This window comes from Macaca thibetana, chromosome 10 (assembly GCF_024542745.1).
Source record: "Macaca thibetana thibetana isolate TM-01 chromosome 10, ASM2454274v1, whole genome shotgun sequence".
Lineage (NCBI taxonomy): Eukaryota > Metazoa > Chordata > Mammalia > Primates > Cercopithecidae > Macaca > Macaca thibetana.
The window spans coordinates 78,061,694-78,078,698 of NC_065587.1; the positions used below are offsets into that span (position 1 = coordinate 78,061,694).

The window sequence follows — 17,005 nt, forward strand, 5'->3', positions numbered from 1 at the left end:
ACATGTATATTGTAAGAAGTCATGTTGAGTTTTCTGTTGATTATAGGTATTCGTTATTAGCGCCATGCTCTAACCAATTGAGCTAACTGGCCATTGATTATAGGCATTTGTAAATTAGCTTTATTTGATGTAAAATTTAAAAATTTAGTTTTCTGAGGATAGAAATTATTGAAAATAGTTTTTGTTTTATAGAAACTGACAAATATTTCAGGTTTAAAATATGGCAAAAATAATGAAAGTGAAACATAAGAAATGTAGTTACATTATGATTTTTTTTCTTGGTTATCAATTAAATAATATTTTCTTTTAACTCACTGTTTTTTTTGGATATGGAAATACGTTGAAAGAAATTAACTGTGTTACTACTTCCATTTGCATACTTCCTCTGAATACTTGAGTATGAATCACTAAACATTTTCTGGAATGGCCAAAGTAACATCATCCAGCCTATCAAAATTAAAAGTAATTTTGATATTATCAAAAATCCAGCCCACATTCATATTTCCCCAGTTGTCCCCAACCAAATTGTCTTTTTTTTTTTTTTTTTAAATTGAGACAGAGTCTTACTTTGTTGCCCAGGCTGGAGTGCAGTGGCGTGATGTCGGCTCACTGGAACCTCCCCTCCTGGGTTCAAGAAATTCTCATGCCTCAGCCTCCCAGGTAGCTGGGATTATAGCCTCCCAAGTAGCCATCACACCTGGCTAATTTTTGTATTTTTAGTAGAGATAGGGTTTCGCCGTGTTGGCCAGGCTGGTCTCCAACTCCTGACCTCAAGTGATCCGCCCACCTCGGCCTCACCACGCCTAGCCCCCAAATTGTCCCTTATTGCAGCTTTGTCACAAACAGGATTTCATCCAGAACCATGATGCTTGTTATATTTCTTAAGTCTCTTAATCTCACTCAGACAATCCCTTTTTGATAATACCAACCAGATGAGAAGTATAATGTAGTTTTTACCTGTATATGCCATGAAATAATCAGGTTACTTATTCAATTTTCTGTTCTGTAAGAAAACAACTTATTTTTATGTCTTTCTTTTAATTTCTATACACACTATTTTATTGTAAAGTTTCAATATTGTAACTTCACTATGTCCCTAGATGTGTTGAACTTGACTGCTGGGATGGAAAAGGTGAAGACCAAGAACCAATAATAACTCATGGAAAAGCAATGTGTACAGATATCCTTTTTAAGGTAACTTTTAAAATAATTACACAGACTTTTCCAAACTCTGTAAAAATGCAGGAAATAGGGAGATGGAGAAGAGAAAACAAATGATTCATTTTCTCAAGCATTGTACCTTCATATTGTCTTCTTTCAGTCTTGAGGAAAAAGTCAAGACAAAGATCTTTTCCACTGAATGTCCCCTTCATGATACTTTTCCTGCTTTCAAATGGTGACTGTGTTATGTAACAAGGTTTCTCTGGCAGAGTTTACCTAGTTTTACTTACCTTAAAAACAGTGTCTCCTTTTGTTATGTACTTATTTGCTTATTTACTTTGCATTATTCCTAAAGGACTTCAAGGTGGCAGAAAAAAATAAATAGAATACAGGAATAAAATAGACGGTAAATAGGGCCTATACAAATAGGACAGGCTGGGTGTGGTGGCTCACGCCTGTAATCCCAGCACTTTGGGAAGCTGAGATGGGCAGATCACCTGAGGTCGGGAGTTGGAGACCAGCCTGACCAACATGGAGAAACCCTGTCTCTAACAAAAATGCAAAATTAGCCAGTCATGGTGATGCACGTCTGTAATCCCAGCTACTCGGGAGGCTGAGGCAAGAGAATCGCTTGAACCTGAGAGGTGGAGGTTGCAGTGAGCCAAGATTGCACCGTTGCATTCTAGCCTGGGCAACAAGAGTGAAACTCTATCTCAATAAATAAATAAAATAATAAGAGAATAAGATAATGAGGTTAGACAAATCAAAAGAATGAAATTCTGTGGTTGGCGAATGTCAGCTACAGCTGTCTGTCAGTTTGGTGTAACTCAGGATAGATATTACAACACCAGGAGCAGCAGTTCTCAACTCCACCTACATGTGAAACAGCACCATGGGTATTTTCAACAACACAGGTGCCACTGGGCATGGTGGCTCATGCCTGTAATCCCACCACTTTGGGTGGTGGAGGCAGGTGGATCACTTGACGTCAGGAGTTTGAGATCAGCCTGGCCAACATGGTAAAACCCAGTCTCTACTAAAAATACAAAAATTAGCTGGTGTGGTGGCGAGCACCTGTAATCCCAGCTGAGGTGGAGGCAGGAGAATTGCTTGAACCCGGGAGGCGGAGGTTGCAGTGAGCCCAGATCATGCCATTGCTCTCCAGCCTCAGCAACAGAGAGAGACTCTATCTCAAAACACACACACACACACACACACACACACACACACACAGATGTCTAGATGCTATGCATAGTATTTCTCTTAGCCAAGATGTTGGAGAGTTTTGACCAGCAATGAATTCAAGATAATATTTCCTGATATGTACCAAGAGTATATTCAAGTGGGAAGCCATGAATTTGCACAGCCAGGAAGAATAACTAAATGACTACCATAAGGAATGCCTCAATAAAATATTTCAAGATTATCTAACCTCGGGCTTTATCATGTCAAATGGATTTGCCTAGATAACTATTGTGAAATATTTTTCTGATTAACTGAATGACGAGATTTGCCCTGTGATTAGCTACAAACCACTAAGAATTTGGGGATTTTTACCAAATACAATGCTCTGGTTGTAGAAGTGCTGGTTTGAAGCCTTCCTTTCTCAAGCTAAGCAGAGGCAGGGCCAACCGTCTCTTAAAGCCTCTCCTATTTCATGGAGAATAGTGAAAAGGGAAGATTATGTTTAGCTCCTTCAAATGTTGTTTTCTATAATTAAGCTCTGTGTTACAGATGGGGGGTCCAGAACACTTTACTGATTCACTTACATGTTGTCTGACCAACCAGAACCCCTTCCCCCGACCTTGTAACCAGGCTAATAGGAAACAAGGGATACTGTAAATGTCACATGAATACACAGAGGTCTACATCAAGTTAATGAAGTATAGCCCAAGACTGATTTCCAAACACAGAGGAAAGTCAGTAAAAGCCTCCAACAGTCCTTAGGTTACTGCCCACAGTTTTCTGCACGAGGTGGGGAGGAATCATACAGTGGTCTGGAGTGAGAGCCTCTGTGCCAGAGATCACCTGCTCCTCAAGAAGAAAGGTGGACTCTGAACTCCTGGCTTGGCAGATTAACAAGCCGGAAACTGGCATGCCACTTAGGTGAAATCTCTTGTAAGTTAATAGCACCATAATTCTGGAGAAGTAAAAGATAGCTTAAAAATTGTCATTAACCATTAACTGCACCGTGGCTGTAACCACAGGGAACTCAACCTGTAGAGGTATTGAGATAGATGGGGGCTCCAGGTCTGAATTGCTGGAACTGACTTCCTGAAAGACTCAATTAATAGTCTCTGAATAGTGTTAGGTGCCTTAATTTTTTTGCTGTTTTCTCTCATTAACCCTTTTTTTTTTTTTTTTTGTCTTTAAAGGATGTAATTCAAGCCATCAAGGAAACTGCATTTGTCACATCAGAATATCCTGTAATTCTCTCCTTTGAAAATCACTGCAGGTATAATGATCCATTCTGCCTCAAGTCTCTGTGTGGTATTGTTTCCTAACCCCTAATGCCCACTCCTGCTCTGCATCTTTTTAAATAGCTGAGTAGTTTGTTTTGTGAACTACCAAGTTCAAATAATCCTCCAGCAAGGACACCTACTCTTACGCAAAGCAAAAAACATTAAAAAAAAAAAAAAAAAAAAAAACATAAAAAAACCAGTCTTGCCCCTACCAAACCAAATCATTTTAATGTGTTTCAGAAATACTTGTTCCGAACAACAGTTCAGAGATTGGGACACCTTACTTAAAGTTCCATTGAGTCGGAAGATGTGGCAGTATATTTGAAATCAGATTTGATTAACTTGAAAGACATTTTTTATTCTTCTTTCCAGCTCTTAGTTTTGGAACAGAATCTCCTTCTCCGTCTTTTAAAATTATACCAGTTAAAGTTTTTGGTACATCTCACATTAGCATTAAGAGGACAATCGTGCATTTTGCCAAGTGAGAATCTTAATTGCCTAGGAATGGGTGCTTTTTATTCTTGGACGGTTAATGGGTGTTTGAATTTACAAATGCCACTTTTTTTTCTCTCCAGCAAATATCAACAGTACAAGATGTCCAAATATTGCGAAGATCTATTTGGAGATCTCCTGTTGAAACAAGCGCTTGAATCACATCCAGTATGTATTTTTAGCAAACCATATTTCTAGCATGAATGGATTTGTTTTGAAAATTTCTGAGGGGTCAAGTAGTACTGGAGGACTAATGCTAAAGATCTTCATATTTATTTAAATTCTTTGGTACAGAAAGCTTACATCATGCTTCAGAGGGATGTAAAGAGACACAAAATAAACATCTGGTTCAATTTAATTTGGAGGATCTTTGGGTCTTATGGTTTTTCAGATCTCAGTCTTAAAATTTCATAAAGCACCCAGGCCACGAGTCCAGATTCAGGTCAGTCATTCCCAACTTCAGTTACACGTTAGAATCACCTGCAAAACTGTTAAAAACACCTGTGCCAGGGCCCCACTCAGAGACTGATTTAATTGATGCAGGGTCAGGCCTGAGCATGGTGTTTTAAAAGCCCTCCAGGTGAACTGTCTATGCACTCAGGATTCAGAACCCATGGGAGCCTGATGCTGTGGAAAGTGCCCTGAATTGATGTCATGGCATCCTGAAGTTCACATTCCTAACTCCAAAATAAGTCATTGGGCAATGTTACACATGCATTTTTGAACTTCATTTTACACCTGCTAATTTCTTCATAAAGCGAAGAACATTAACCTGTGCTCCATAGATAGGCTTTATGAGATCTATGAATTCATTCTAATTGCATGCAATTTTTTTGTATATACTCATTCTAGAGAGTTAATCACATTTTTATAAGGATCCATGACCTCCAAGAAATTAAGATCCACAGTCACAAGATGTTATGAGCTCCAAGGCAGCTAATGAAATCAAAGTAGAAAGACCTGCTATTGACAAGCAGCACCTGATGGGCTCAAACCTGGTAGTTTGAGGTAGTGGCATAAGAACATCACAGCAAGTGACAGCAGGAAGGTGCTTTGTACTGCATGTAAACACTTTAGGTGGTTTAACAATGAGGTTCTTTTCAGAAGTGTGTCTATGGGAACTGAAAAAAATATGAGAGACAAGGATATCTGTATCCTTTGCCCCCCTTCCTTCTTCTCTTGAACTTGCAGAAGCAGTTGCTGCAGGTGACCTGCCCATATCCTTACAGTGCCTCCTGTTTCCCTGAACACTGGCCTGATTTTCCACTGCCAACATCCGCAGCTTCTTGCCTGAGAGTGAGCTCTGGTCACTGGAGCCTGCTCTGCCACACATGAAAGATAGACCAGCAGTGCCAGGGAATTATCATCCCTCTCCCATACTTCATCCCTCCTGAGGTGGGATAACCCTGAGCACCTGCTCTTCTCTGCCTCCCAGGGTTTCCCAGCAGAATCGTGCTCCAGCTGGCTGCAGTAATAACTTGCTTGGTAACACACCCTTAATGGGCCGCCTGTTTTCTTTTTCTCACTTCCCCACACCTCTGTTGGAGTTTCCTTCCAAGTAGATGACCTGGTGCAATAATACTTTTCTCTGAGGCTGTTTCTAAGGGAACCCAAACAAGAAACAGCTCTGATTTATTTTATTTATTTATTTTTACCTAGGCCCTCTGTTTATTTTCATGATTGGGTTAAGGTGATTGCTTTTGGGGAAAGATCACTGTATTCTTAGTGAAGTGATGTGCACATATTCTTTCCAGCTGAAGGCTGTCCAGGTTCTTGGCATCTTGAACAAAGAATTGGGCAAAATGCACAAACAAAGCAAGGAAAGAATGAAGCAACAAAAGCAGAGATTTATTGAAAATGAAAGTAGACTCCACAGGGTGGGAGGGGCCTGAGCAGAGGGGCTCAAGAGCCCCGTTACAGAATTTTCTGGGGTTTAAATACCCTCTAGAAGTTTCCATTGGTTACTTAGTGTCTGCCCTATGTAAGTGAATAGGATGAAGTAAAGTTATAAAGTCATTTACTCAGTGTACATCCCATGTAAATGGAGAGGATATTTCCCATCATAGCTGAAGTGTGTCCATTTGATTTAGTTCTAGGAAGTCAGCATGAATAGGCCTTATGTTCCCTGCCTCTAGACCCTGTTCTCCTTTGAATACAGGACAGGTGTTTTGGGAAGCATAAGTAATATAAATGGGAATAAGACCTGCTCCTGGAGCTAAAGAGCTTTCAACCTTGGGAGTGGGAGGAGGACACAAACGTGAACACATAACTAGAAAAGAAGGTGGCCTATGATGCTTTATTTGTTGGAGGTGTCCTGGTACAAGAGAGGTCACTGGGGAATGGGCCAGTGATCTTCCTTACACCAGGCTGCTGGAAGGAAACAGCATTTCAACAAAGGGTTTTGTTGGAGGCAAGACAGACATATGAGTGCACAGTGCTTTACATATAATAAGTAGTATAAAAGCAAGTTTTGAAAATGAATGGATGGGTGGAAGGGTGGGTGGGTGGGCATATAGAAAGATGGGTGGAGGAATGGGAAATGGATGACTAGATACAGGACGGTTCTGTAGATCAGAGGTGACAGCATGCAGGGACATCTCCTTTGCATATATGTATCTAAGCAAATGATGCTGTAGTGAAGTTCAGATTCCAGGAATTGGAACAACTCTGTTCTTGATTCCCTTATCAAATCCACTAAACCACAATCTCAAGTGTTGAGGGTTGGGTCAGCCTACTGAGCAGACAGGTTTACTATACAGCCTGACCCTTGGGAGGATTTTGGGGGGCCTCTAACTTGGGAAAGCCAATTCTGACCCCAGCCGTCAATCATCCCTTGCACTTTACCAGATACTTAAAAGGTGCAAGGCCCTCAGGGGAGCAGGAACCCCTCCCCCGCACATCCTGGGCCAGACCCCTGCTCCACTGGGGAGGTTGGAGCAGCTCTGCACACCTCTGGAAACTGTGGATTTCAAGTTTGTAGCACTGGTCTAAGGGAAAGCTGAATGAGTGTGCTAACTTGGGTTGGGGAGTGAAAATGGAAGGCTGTGCCGCCTGCCATCTAGTGGGTGTTGGGTTGCATCACTCCCAGGCCTCCCAGGCTCCTCCTGGGCTGGGAAGGAGAATGGAGAAGCACAGGCCTTCCTTAATTCAGCTCTTTCTGTTTCTCTCTAGCTTGAACCAGGCAGACCTTTGCCATCCCCCAATGACCTCAAAAGAAAAATACTCATAAAAAACAAGAGGCTGAAACCTGAAGTTGAAAAAAGTAAGTGAAATACACACATATTAATGGAAGCAAGTATAACACGTATGGACATTTCAGCTGTTTAGAATTCAATTTATTTTAAAACCACTGATTTTGGGGAAAAGGATGTAGGGGTGATGTTACAGGTACTTTTCAGAGCAAGATTGCCACATTTCCATTTAAGTTTAATTTCCACATCAATTAATTCATGCAGTAGGAAAAGCATATTTATATATTCATATGTCAGAATTTGGAGGGGGCCCAAGGAAAAATGAGAGGAAAGTAGAAGCATTTTAGAATTTCTCAAGATACAAGGAACCAGCATTTTATAATATTACACACTCTAAAGTCCTCATAAGTTTCCCTTTTCAGTTTGCCCCTGTGCTCCAAACATATCTAGGGATACTAGGTACATAAGAGTATGTGACTGTGTATATGTGAATAGAGATCTAGAGACAAATGATTTTATATAGTCATGTTTCCTTTTATTCTCCCAGGATGATTTCCTTGAAAATATTTTCTTCCAGAGTATATCTTAGTTCAGTGAATTAATGGTATCAAATATTGGCATGGTTACACTGCATTTTCCCCCCAAGTATTCTAAATGAAAAATTTTAAATTATGTTAATGGCAGTTTATTTTATTACAAAAGCAATAATGCCATAGAAAAATCAAGACAATGAAAAGTATAAGAAAGTAACAGCACTAACATGTATTATACACATATTCATATACTATAGACACATGTACATAATGTACATGTCTAGGTATATACCTACATTTTTAACATAATTGAGATAATATTAATGGTACTGATTTTTAATTTTTAAAATTTAACCAGGTAAGTATACTTACATCAGTAGGATATAAATCTACATACTAACTTTAATCCTAATGTATGAAACACTATATAGAATTTAATATCTATTACATAGAATTGTATGCATTTATTATAGCATGATGTAACCAGTCCCAAGTTGATGGATTTTCACTACTATAAACATGCTTGAATGTTATTTTGTATGTTTGTGCAACCCTCTCCTTGAAATCAATTGGTGCGATTAGAGTTATTCACCCAAAGCATATACATATTTTATATTGTGATATAGTTTGTTATGCTTTCTTTTAGGAAAGTTCTACCAACTTAGACTCTTCACCAGTCATATATGAGAGTGCCTGTTTCCCACCAATATCCTTAATGCTGGCTGTTGGCCATTTTTAAATGTGTGTCCAACTCATAGAAAAAAAGTGGTACCTTAGGGGTTTTGTTATTTGTGTATCTTTAATAACTAGTTTTTTGCATATTACGATTTGTGGTTTGTCCCTACATGTTTTCCAATTTTTATTATTTCATTTACCTTTATCTTTCTGACTTACAGAAAAATATTAGTCTTATTTTGCATAGTACGATATAATCCCAGTTAAATCCGTTGCAAATATTTTTTTCCTGAGGTTTTGTTGCCAACCTGCCTATTTTCTGTCAATTCCCCATGACTGTTCATAAACCTTGGTCTGTGCCAGATTCTCCAAATTATAGGCTTTTGTTATCTAGCCTTAAATTCTTTACAAGGACTGAACCTCCTCTCAAACTTGGTGACCAGAATTTTGGTCATTTCACCCATGACCCCGCAATTCTTCATCATGTGTGTATAAGGTGGTCGTTACAGGTTTCTTACAAGGTCAGGACCACCAGGAATGGGCGAGAGAGAGATCACTGCTGAACCTTAGGAACATGGCGCACTTGGTGCCTGAACATTCTGTTTCCTCTCCCTTTTCATGTCCTCCTTCTCAGTGTCGATCTGAAGGCTTAGGGTTTGTATGTCACCTAGCATCTGTCACCATCTCTTTGCATGTTTTTGCTAACAGAACAGCTGGAAGCTTTGAGAAGCATGATGGAAGCTGGAGAATCTGCCTCCCCAGCAAACATCTTAGAGGATGATAATGAAGAGGAGATCGAAAGTGGTGAGCTGTTTGCTTTTATTTTAAGTTACATGCTTCAAAAATACTTTTTACATAAGAAAACCAGGCTGGACACAGTGGGTCAAGCCCATAATCCCAGCACTTGGGGAGGCCGAGGTGGGAGGATTGCTTGAGCCCAGGAGTTCAAGACCAGCCTGGGCAACATTTTCATAGAGATGAGACCCCATCTCTACAAAAAATAAAAAATTAGCCAAGCGTGGTGGCCTGTGTCTGTAGTCCCAGCTACTGGAGAGGCTGAGGCAGTAGGATCCTTTGAGCCCAGAAGTTCAAGGCTGCAGTGAGCTGTAATTGCACCACTGCACTCTAGCCTGGGCAACAGACTGAGGCCCTGTTTCAAAAATACATGAGTAAGAAAACCAGGAATTTCTTTCAGAAGACCCTTTTATATAATAATGCTGTTTTAATTCTTAATAGTAATATTTTGGTGTTCTTGGTATTTTGCCAAATACTTCCAATTTTTTCTGACGACTAAATTTTAATGGCCATGTCATCTCCCTTCCTATTGGTCATTCAGCTATTCAGCAGAAATTCATAGCCAGAGAATCCTTGAGCACTTGCTGTAGTAGGCAGAGAAAACAATATAAAGAATATTTTGCAATCCCTGTCTATAGACAAAAGCATGAACTTCAGTCTTGTTAATGATGATAGTAGAGAGGCAAGTAATTTAAGAGACCCTCAGGCAAATAACTGGTTTGTCTGCACAAAGTGAACTAGAAATCCAAAGCTGGTATTAAAATTTCAAGTTCAAATTCCTTCAAATAACCAGCTCACCAGAATTATCTCTGTGAAGCTAGATAATTTTAGGAAGGCAGTCTTGCTTAAAATATTTGAATATGTGCTACTACCTTCTCTTTTACTTTGATCACATAGCAGCAATCATAATGTTCAGATGTAAATGGGTCATTTGAGAGTTTCGGGGTGATTTTAGAGAATTATTTGTTCGTTATATATCATGAGAATTGATGAACAAAATGACGAGGACTTGCGTTGGTTATACAATGCTTTGGGTTTATATACAGGCATACCTTAGAAATATTGCAGATTGAGTTCTAGACCCCTACAATGAAGTAAATATTGCAAAAAAGTGATTCACAGGAATTTTTGTTTCCCAGTGCATACAGAGATTATATTTACACTGTACTATAGGCTATTAAGTGTTCAATAATAGCATTATGTCCAAAAATGTAACTTAATTAAAAAATATCTATTGCTAAAAAATGCTATTATCTAAACCTGCATCAAATTGAAATCTTTTTGTAGAGTGTCTTGCCTTGAGTGAACAGTGAGGTAGTTGCCAAAGATTGGGGTGGCTGTGGTAATTTTTTAAAATAAGACAACAATGAAGTTTGCTGCATCAATTGACCCTTCCTTTCACAAAAGATTTCTCTGTAGCACGCAGCGCCATTTGATGACACTTTACCCAGAGCAGAGCTTCTTTCAAAATTGAAGCCAATCCTCTCAAACCTTGCTGTGATGCCTTCTCAACTAGGTTTATGTAATATTTTACATCCTTTGTTGTCATTTCAACAATGCTCATGGTATCTTTACCTGGAGTAGATTCCATCTCAAGAAACCACCTTCTTTGCTCATTCATAAGAAACAACTCCTCATCTGTTTAAGTTTTGTCATGAAATTGCAGCAATTCAGCCCCATGTTCAGGCTCCTTTTCAAATTCTAGTTCTCTTACTCTTTCTACCACCTTTGCAGTGACTTCCTCCACTGAAGTCTTGAACCTCTCAACGTCATCCATGGGAGTCTCCCAAACTCCTATGAACGTTGATATTTTTACCTCTTCCCATAATTGTGAGTGTTCTTAATGGCATCTAGAATGGTGAACACCAGAAGCTTTTCAGTTTACGTTGCCCAGATCCATCAAAGGACTCTCTCTTTTAGGAAGGTTAGATGTAGAGTTAAAAATCCGAAAGCTGAAAGAATTAACTAACCTTATTCAAGACTCCTTAATAAAGACTCCTGACTGGAACAGACTTTATAAGTGACTCAGTTGCATGTCCAGTCCTTGGGTTTGACATTACTCCCAGAGAAAAGTCGTAATGACTATACTTTCATTTGTTTTATGTGGCAGGGAGGGTCTAGGGGGCTAAAGATATCTGATACAACTCAGTTGATATTTGTTATTATGGTCATCTGTTGCTATGCAATAAACCTTCCCCAAATTTAGGGGCTTATAACAACACCTTATCATTTTCTGTCATAATTCTGTGGATCATCTGGGCTCAGGTTGGTGGTTCTCCCTTGGGTTTCTCATGCTGTTGTCGGCAGATGACATCTGGGGCTGACTGGTTCCCTTGGACGGGTTATCCAGGACGGCTCGCTCACATGCTGGCAGTGGATGCTGGCTGAACGCTGGGAGCTCAGCGGGGCCTTACTGACCATAGTACCCCTGTGGCCTCTCTGTGGTTTGGGCTTCTCACAGCACAATGGTTAAGTTCCCCAGATGGAACATCTAAGAGCCAGTGTCCCAAGAGGCAGGAAGCAGAAGCTGCTAAATTATTTAAGAGCTAGGCCTGGAACTGGTGCAGTATCATTTCCTCTATGTTTTATTCATCAATGCAGTCTCAGGGCCAGCCCAAATTCAAGAGGGTGAGTGAGTGACAAGGTCACGTTGCATAAGAGCACAGAGGAAGGCAGATGTTATGGCAGCTGTCTTTGGAAAATATAGTCAGCCATGATGCCGACTGTATTTTTCACATTTTTTGCAAATAATAAACCTAAACAAGATTTAAGAAAAATATATTGACAGAAATATATTTCAAACGATCAAGAAAATACTCCTAAGATGCAAAAAAGATGACTATTCAGTAAAACCTGTTCCTTTAATTTAAATTTCATAGATGGTAATTAAAATATGTAAGGCATTACTGATACAATAATCCAGTAAAACACACTGTAGAAATAATAGAATAAATTAACAAGAAAACAATGTTAATAATAATTAACTACCATCGTTGTACTAACAGTGGACCAGGCACTTTACATTACAGCCTTATCTAATCTGTATACAGCCTGATGAAATGGGTATTACTATTATTTTGTTTGTTTGTGTGTTTGTTTTGAGACAGAGTGTCACTCTGTTGCCCAGGCTGGAGTGCAGTGGCGCGATCTCAGCTCACTGCAAGCTCCGCCTCTGAAATGGGTATTATTACACCAATTTTTCAGATGAGGGGACTAAAGCTTAGAGAGGTAACATATTTTGCACATGATCCCACAGCAGGCAAGTGATAGCACTAAGATTCAATCCCGGAGCTACCTGATTCCAGGGTCAAGACTTTTTGTACCTTACAGTACTGCCCTTTCAATTTACAGGAATATGGTAAAAACATAGATATGCAAAAATACTTTTTTAGAAAGGAGAAATAATAGAACGAATGAAAGTCAAAGATGTATTGTTTCCTAAACACACACAGTCATGTAAAATGAGCATCAGTATGGCTTCATGTATTATTAAAGGTGCTTTCCCACCATCTACATACATATGGTAATTATTCCTCCAGGCAGAAAAAGATTTGCCTCCAGTGACTCCCATGCTATTCCAAAATATACTTGAGATTTGGGTTAAGTTTTAACAGAAATAACCACATGATTTAGTATACCAGTAGGAAAGCACCTAAGGACAGAATCATCCACCTAAATGGCACAAGGCTCCTGTTACACCTGTTATGTATGTGATTCTTAGGTTGCCTCAGTAACACTTGGTTTTGGTTCTGGTCAACCAGTTGGCTGTAATTACCTTAGTACCACTGTATGAATCTACTATGTATGTGTGACTAGAGTCTCTAATTTAAATACATCAGCATAGCAGGCAAGGGGAAACCAAGCATAGTTCAAGAGGGGAGGCCTGCCTGGAGGCTGTAGAAAATAGAAAAGGCTTTCAGTCAGTGAAAACAGGTGCCCAGGCATTAGGCTGGATTTAGATTCAGAAGGACACATGGCTCCCAGGATAGGAGACAAGTAGTGGGGAATATCAAAATTGTATGTGGTTATAGGTGTGTCTGTGCATATATGCACACTCAGAAAGTGATCATGTATTCATACAATTCTCTTAAAGTGGTTATTGAGTCTCTACCACTTGTTTGGAGCATGTCCCTTGCCTTCAAGTCATTTACTTCTGTATGGGCAGTTTAGACTAGACATACACGAAATGAAAATTTAATAGTGACCTGAGAAGTTTTGAAATCTTGGTTATTGACTGTGGGTCATGGAAACCTAGTCCTGGAAGAATTGTGCTAAGAATTCAGGAGACAGGTAGATCCATTATCTTGATCTGTGATTTCAAACAAGTAAAATCGTATCTCTACATCTATTTCCTCATTTATAAGTAAAGACAGATGCTAGATTAGATTATTTTAAGACGTATTCCAGTTCCTCAAATCCTTTTCTTCCTGCCTAAGCCTTACAATGACCCAATTTTTGTTATTGTTGTTGTATGGATTTTGTTTTTTTAATTGTCTGCCTCTAGAATATCCCTTCATCAGAATTATTAGCTCCAGACGAGGAAGGTGGCTGTTTCTTTCCCTCACCCTTTTCCTATGCCTGGAGAGATACTTCACAAAATAAAACAGTCTGTCAGGAAATTCTGAATCCAGATACTACCAGTTGAAAGATACCACTGTTTTATCATGACTAAGAAAGAAAAAATAGTTTCCATTCACTGGAAAAAACCATCAGTTGAAGAACATATTACAACATCAGAAATATTAAAATACAACAAAGTACATCTCAGAATCAGTGAAATCATTTTTCATTTACTCCTGTTCTTTCATTTTCCTTTGTACTTTTAAACATGCTTTAAAAAAAAGTCTCTCATTCTTATGGGTCTGCTTGTCTCCTTTATGAGTTTATTCTCGGAACTTATTTTAGTGGGTTTTTTTGTTTTGTTTTTACAGTAAAGTTCCCTCATGCCCTGTGGTGTGACCATGTGGATTTGTATTGTCCTCATCCTGAGGTCTATGGGATTCTCCTGATGCTGGCTAGATTTTAGGCAAATTCTTTGTCTGGGAATTACTACAAATGGTAATTGTGTGAATCCAAATCTCACCTCAGCATGTTGTACATTTTCCAGCAGGTAGTTCTTTTTTTTTCCCACGAACATCCTGGGTGGATTCTGGCATTCTTGTCACTTTCCTGGACCAATGAACACAGTGTGTGTGCTTCCTTTCACAGACCAGACCATGCTCCAGGGACACCAGCTTTATTTGGCACCCACTTCCATTTCTCCTCCTACTTGAGCCTGACAAATGAGCCCTGAGCCTTTGAAACCTACGCTAATTTGACAAATAGTTTGCAGGAGTAGCACAATCCTTCTGAGGCCTTTCCTTTCTCTACCACTCCAGTCTTTATGCCCATAACATTCAAGTGGACATTTTAGTCTCTTTCAAAATTATCTGATGTATTTTTTTCTTCCATCTTCTTATTTTCTGTAGATGTCATGAAATATCAAAACACCCTTTTGTGAGTCACAGATATTCCTGCAGTGTTTGAGGCTTTCATTTTTAGAATTAGTGTACTAGGATAGAAGTAGCCATCCAGTTAAGAAAAATTTATTAAGCATCAAGCATGTCAAACCACATTTTAGGTGCAGGAGAAATAATACGTGACAAGATGTGCTCCTTGACCTTGAATAGGTAAGAGTTTAGTGAGAGTTTTACTTGAAAAAATACTGCATATATAAATGTCCCCATTTTCTTTTAGCATCCTTTTTCTCTAAAAGTGCTTATGTTCTACCTAAGATTGTGAACAAAGTCTGACTACTTGGCAGTGGTTTGGCTTCATGGATTTTCCATTTGTCTTTCACACAGCTGACCAAGAGGAGGAAGCTCACCCCGAATTCAAATTTGGAAATGAACTTTCTGCTGATGACTTGGGTCACAAGGAAGCTGTTGCAAATAGCGTCAAGAAGGTCAGAGTTCCCTTTCTTTCATCACTCTCAAGAGGTAGCAACTGTTATTTATGAAATTTTGGCAATGTGAGAACCACAAGAGAATAAAGTAACCTATAATTCCCCTTCTAAATTGCTTAGGATACAAGTCTGTGCTGGGTGACCAGAACTTGACACATACACAATATTAACTTTAAAAGGAAATGTAAATTACTCAGTAGTCAGAGTCAGTGTTAACCACTACCCATTTGGCCAGTGTCCTCTAAATATTAAAATTTATTGCGTTATTGTAGCTGGGGAGGGAGAAAACGACAGCATCCCAGGGGTAAGGTTTAATCTTGAATTCATCAGGAAAATGACCCCTGAACATCCTGAGTCTAGCCCTCATTCAAGAACTAGTCCTGCTAATTGTATACCTTTCCCCTAAAGTAGAGTAAGCATAAAAATGTTTCCAAATATTCAGCCAAGGAAAATAGTTATTCATGTACTTACCTTTTGTCAGGCATAGTCTAGGTCATAATGACCTAACAGGGTAAAACACACTTGCTTTCTGCCCTTAGGCAGTTCATGGCCCCTGTAGTTTAGGGAAAGGGATCAGAAACAACAAAGAAACAAGTAGTCAAATAACCATATAATTACAACTTGTGATAAGAGCAATTATGAATATAAACATGAGTGCTGAAGAATAATGAAGTAGAAAGAATAAGGAAACCAGAATGCGAAGGGTCAAGAGGAATTGGCCATGCACAGAGATAGAGGAATCACTTTCCATGTGGAAGGACCACAATAACATCAGCAAGGGCTGTGAGTAGAGTGGCTTGAGTGAGAGTGGAGTGAGACAAGATGAGATGGGGCAGGTAGGTGGGAACTGGGTGATGTAGGATTTTGGAGGCTATTATGAGAAATTCAAATATTAAGTGAAATGTGACACTACTGAAAAAGTTTAGAAAAGGGGGCAGTGTAGCTTGATTCAAGTTTTAAAATATTGCTGTGGTTGCCATATGGAGACTAGTTTAGGAGGAAACAAGAGTGGAAGCAGGAAATGCAGTGAGGACAGGCTGCTGCTCTAGGCCAGACAAGAGTCCCTGATGGTCAGACCAGACAATGGATACAGAAAGGACTGAGTGGCTTCAAGACATGTTGAGAAATGGGACAGCCTACTGATGGATGGAATGTGGGAATGAGAGAGAAAGAAGTGAGATGACCCTCTAGTGTCCTTGTTTGAGGTACTGGGTAGGTGGTGGTACCATTTACTGGCATGGAGAAGACCGAAAGAGAAAGAACTCAGGAGCTGCAAATGGGATGACTATTTGAGATGCCTGTTAAGTATTCAATGGGAGGTGTTCATATAGCATTGCCATCTGACTCTCTCTCTGGGTTCATTTCCTAACTGTCTAACTTTGGGTAAGTTACTTAACCTCTGTGTACCTTAGTTTCCTCATCTGCAAAGTGAAGACGATAACACCTATTTCATGGGGTCACTGTGAAGAGTGGATGGTTTGTGACATGTCAAGAGCTTAGCGTGGTGCCTGGCACATGGTAACTCCTATAAAGGTATTAGTTGCTGGAATATTATCATCCTTTTCATCTTTATCATTGTCATTATCCTCATGATCACTGGCGTCATCATCATGCGTATATAGAAGACAGGTTGAGCTAGAGATACAAGTTGGGAGTTCAAGAGATCGTATTTGAAATAATGGAAATACTGAGATGATTCACAGGGAAAGGTGGAAAAGAAGGTCCAAGTGGAGCCCTAGTTAAAGGTGGAGC

At 39.4% G+C, this 17,005-nt stretch overlaps 2 protein-coding genes across 20 annotated transcripts in view; both read left to right on the forward strand.

The window, feature by feature from the left end:
* The window catches only part of PLCB4 (phospholipase C beta 4), a 411,761-nt gene that overhangs the window by 317,509 nt on the left and 77,247 nt on the right, over nt 1–17,005 (forward strand). For all 19 annotated transcript variants that reach the window (XM_050745049.1, XM_050807506.1, XM_050807512.1 and 16 more), the window contains 6 exons: nt 1,101–1,194; nt 3,537–3,616; nt 4,199–4,283; nt 7,287–7,377; nt 9,223–9,318; nt 15,153–15,253. In XM_050745049.1, coding sequence (XP_050601006.1) covers nt 1,101–1,194; nt 3,537–3,616; nt 4,199–4,283; nt 7,287–7,377; nt 9,223–9,318; nt 15,153–15,253 — 547 coding nt within the window. The remainder of the gene's footprint in view (nt 1–1,100; nt 1,195–3,536; nt 3,617–4,198; nt 4,284–7,286; nt 7,378–9,222; nt 9,319–15,152; nt 15,254–17,005) is intronic.
* The window catches only part of LAMP5 (lysosomal associated membrane protein family member 5), a 210,034-nt gene that overhangs the window by 67,272 nt on the left and 125,757 nt on the right, over nt 1–17,005 (forward strand). The window lies entirely within an intron of this gene.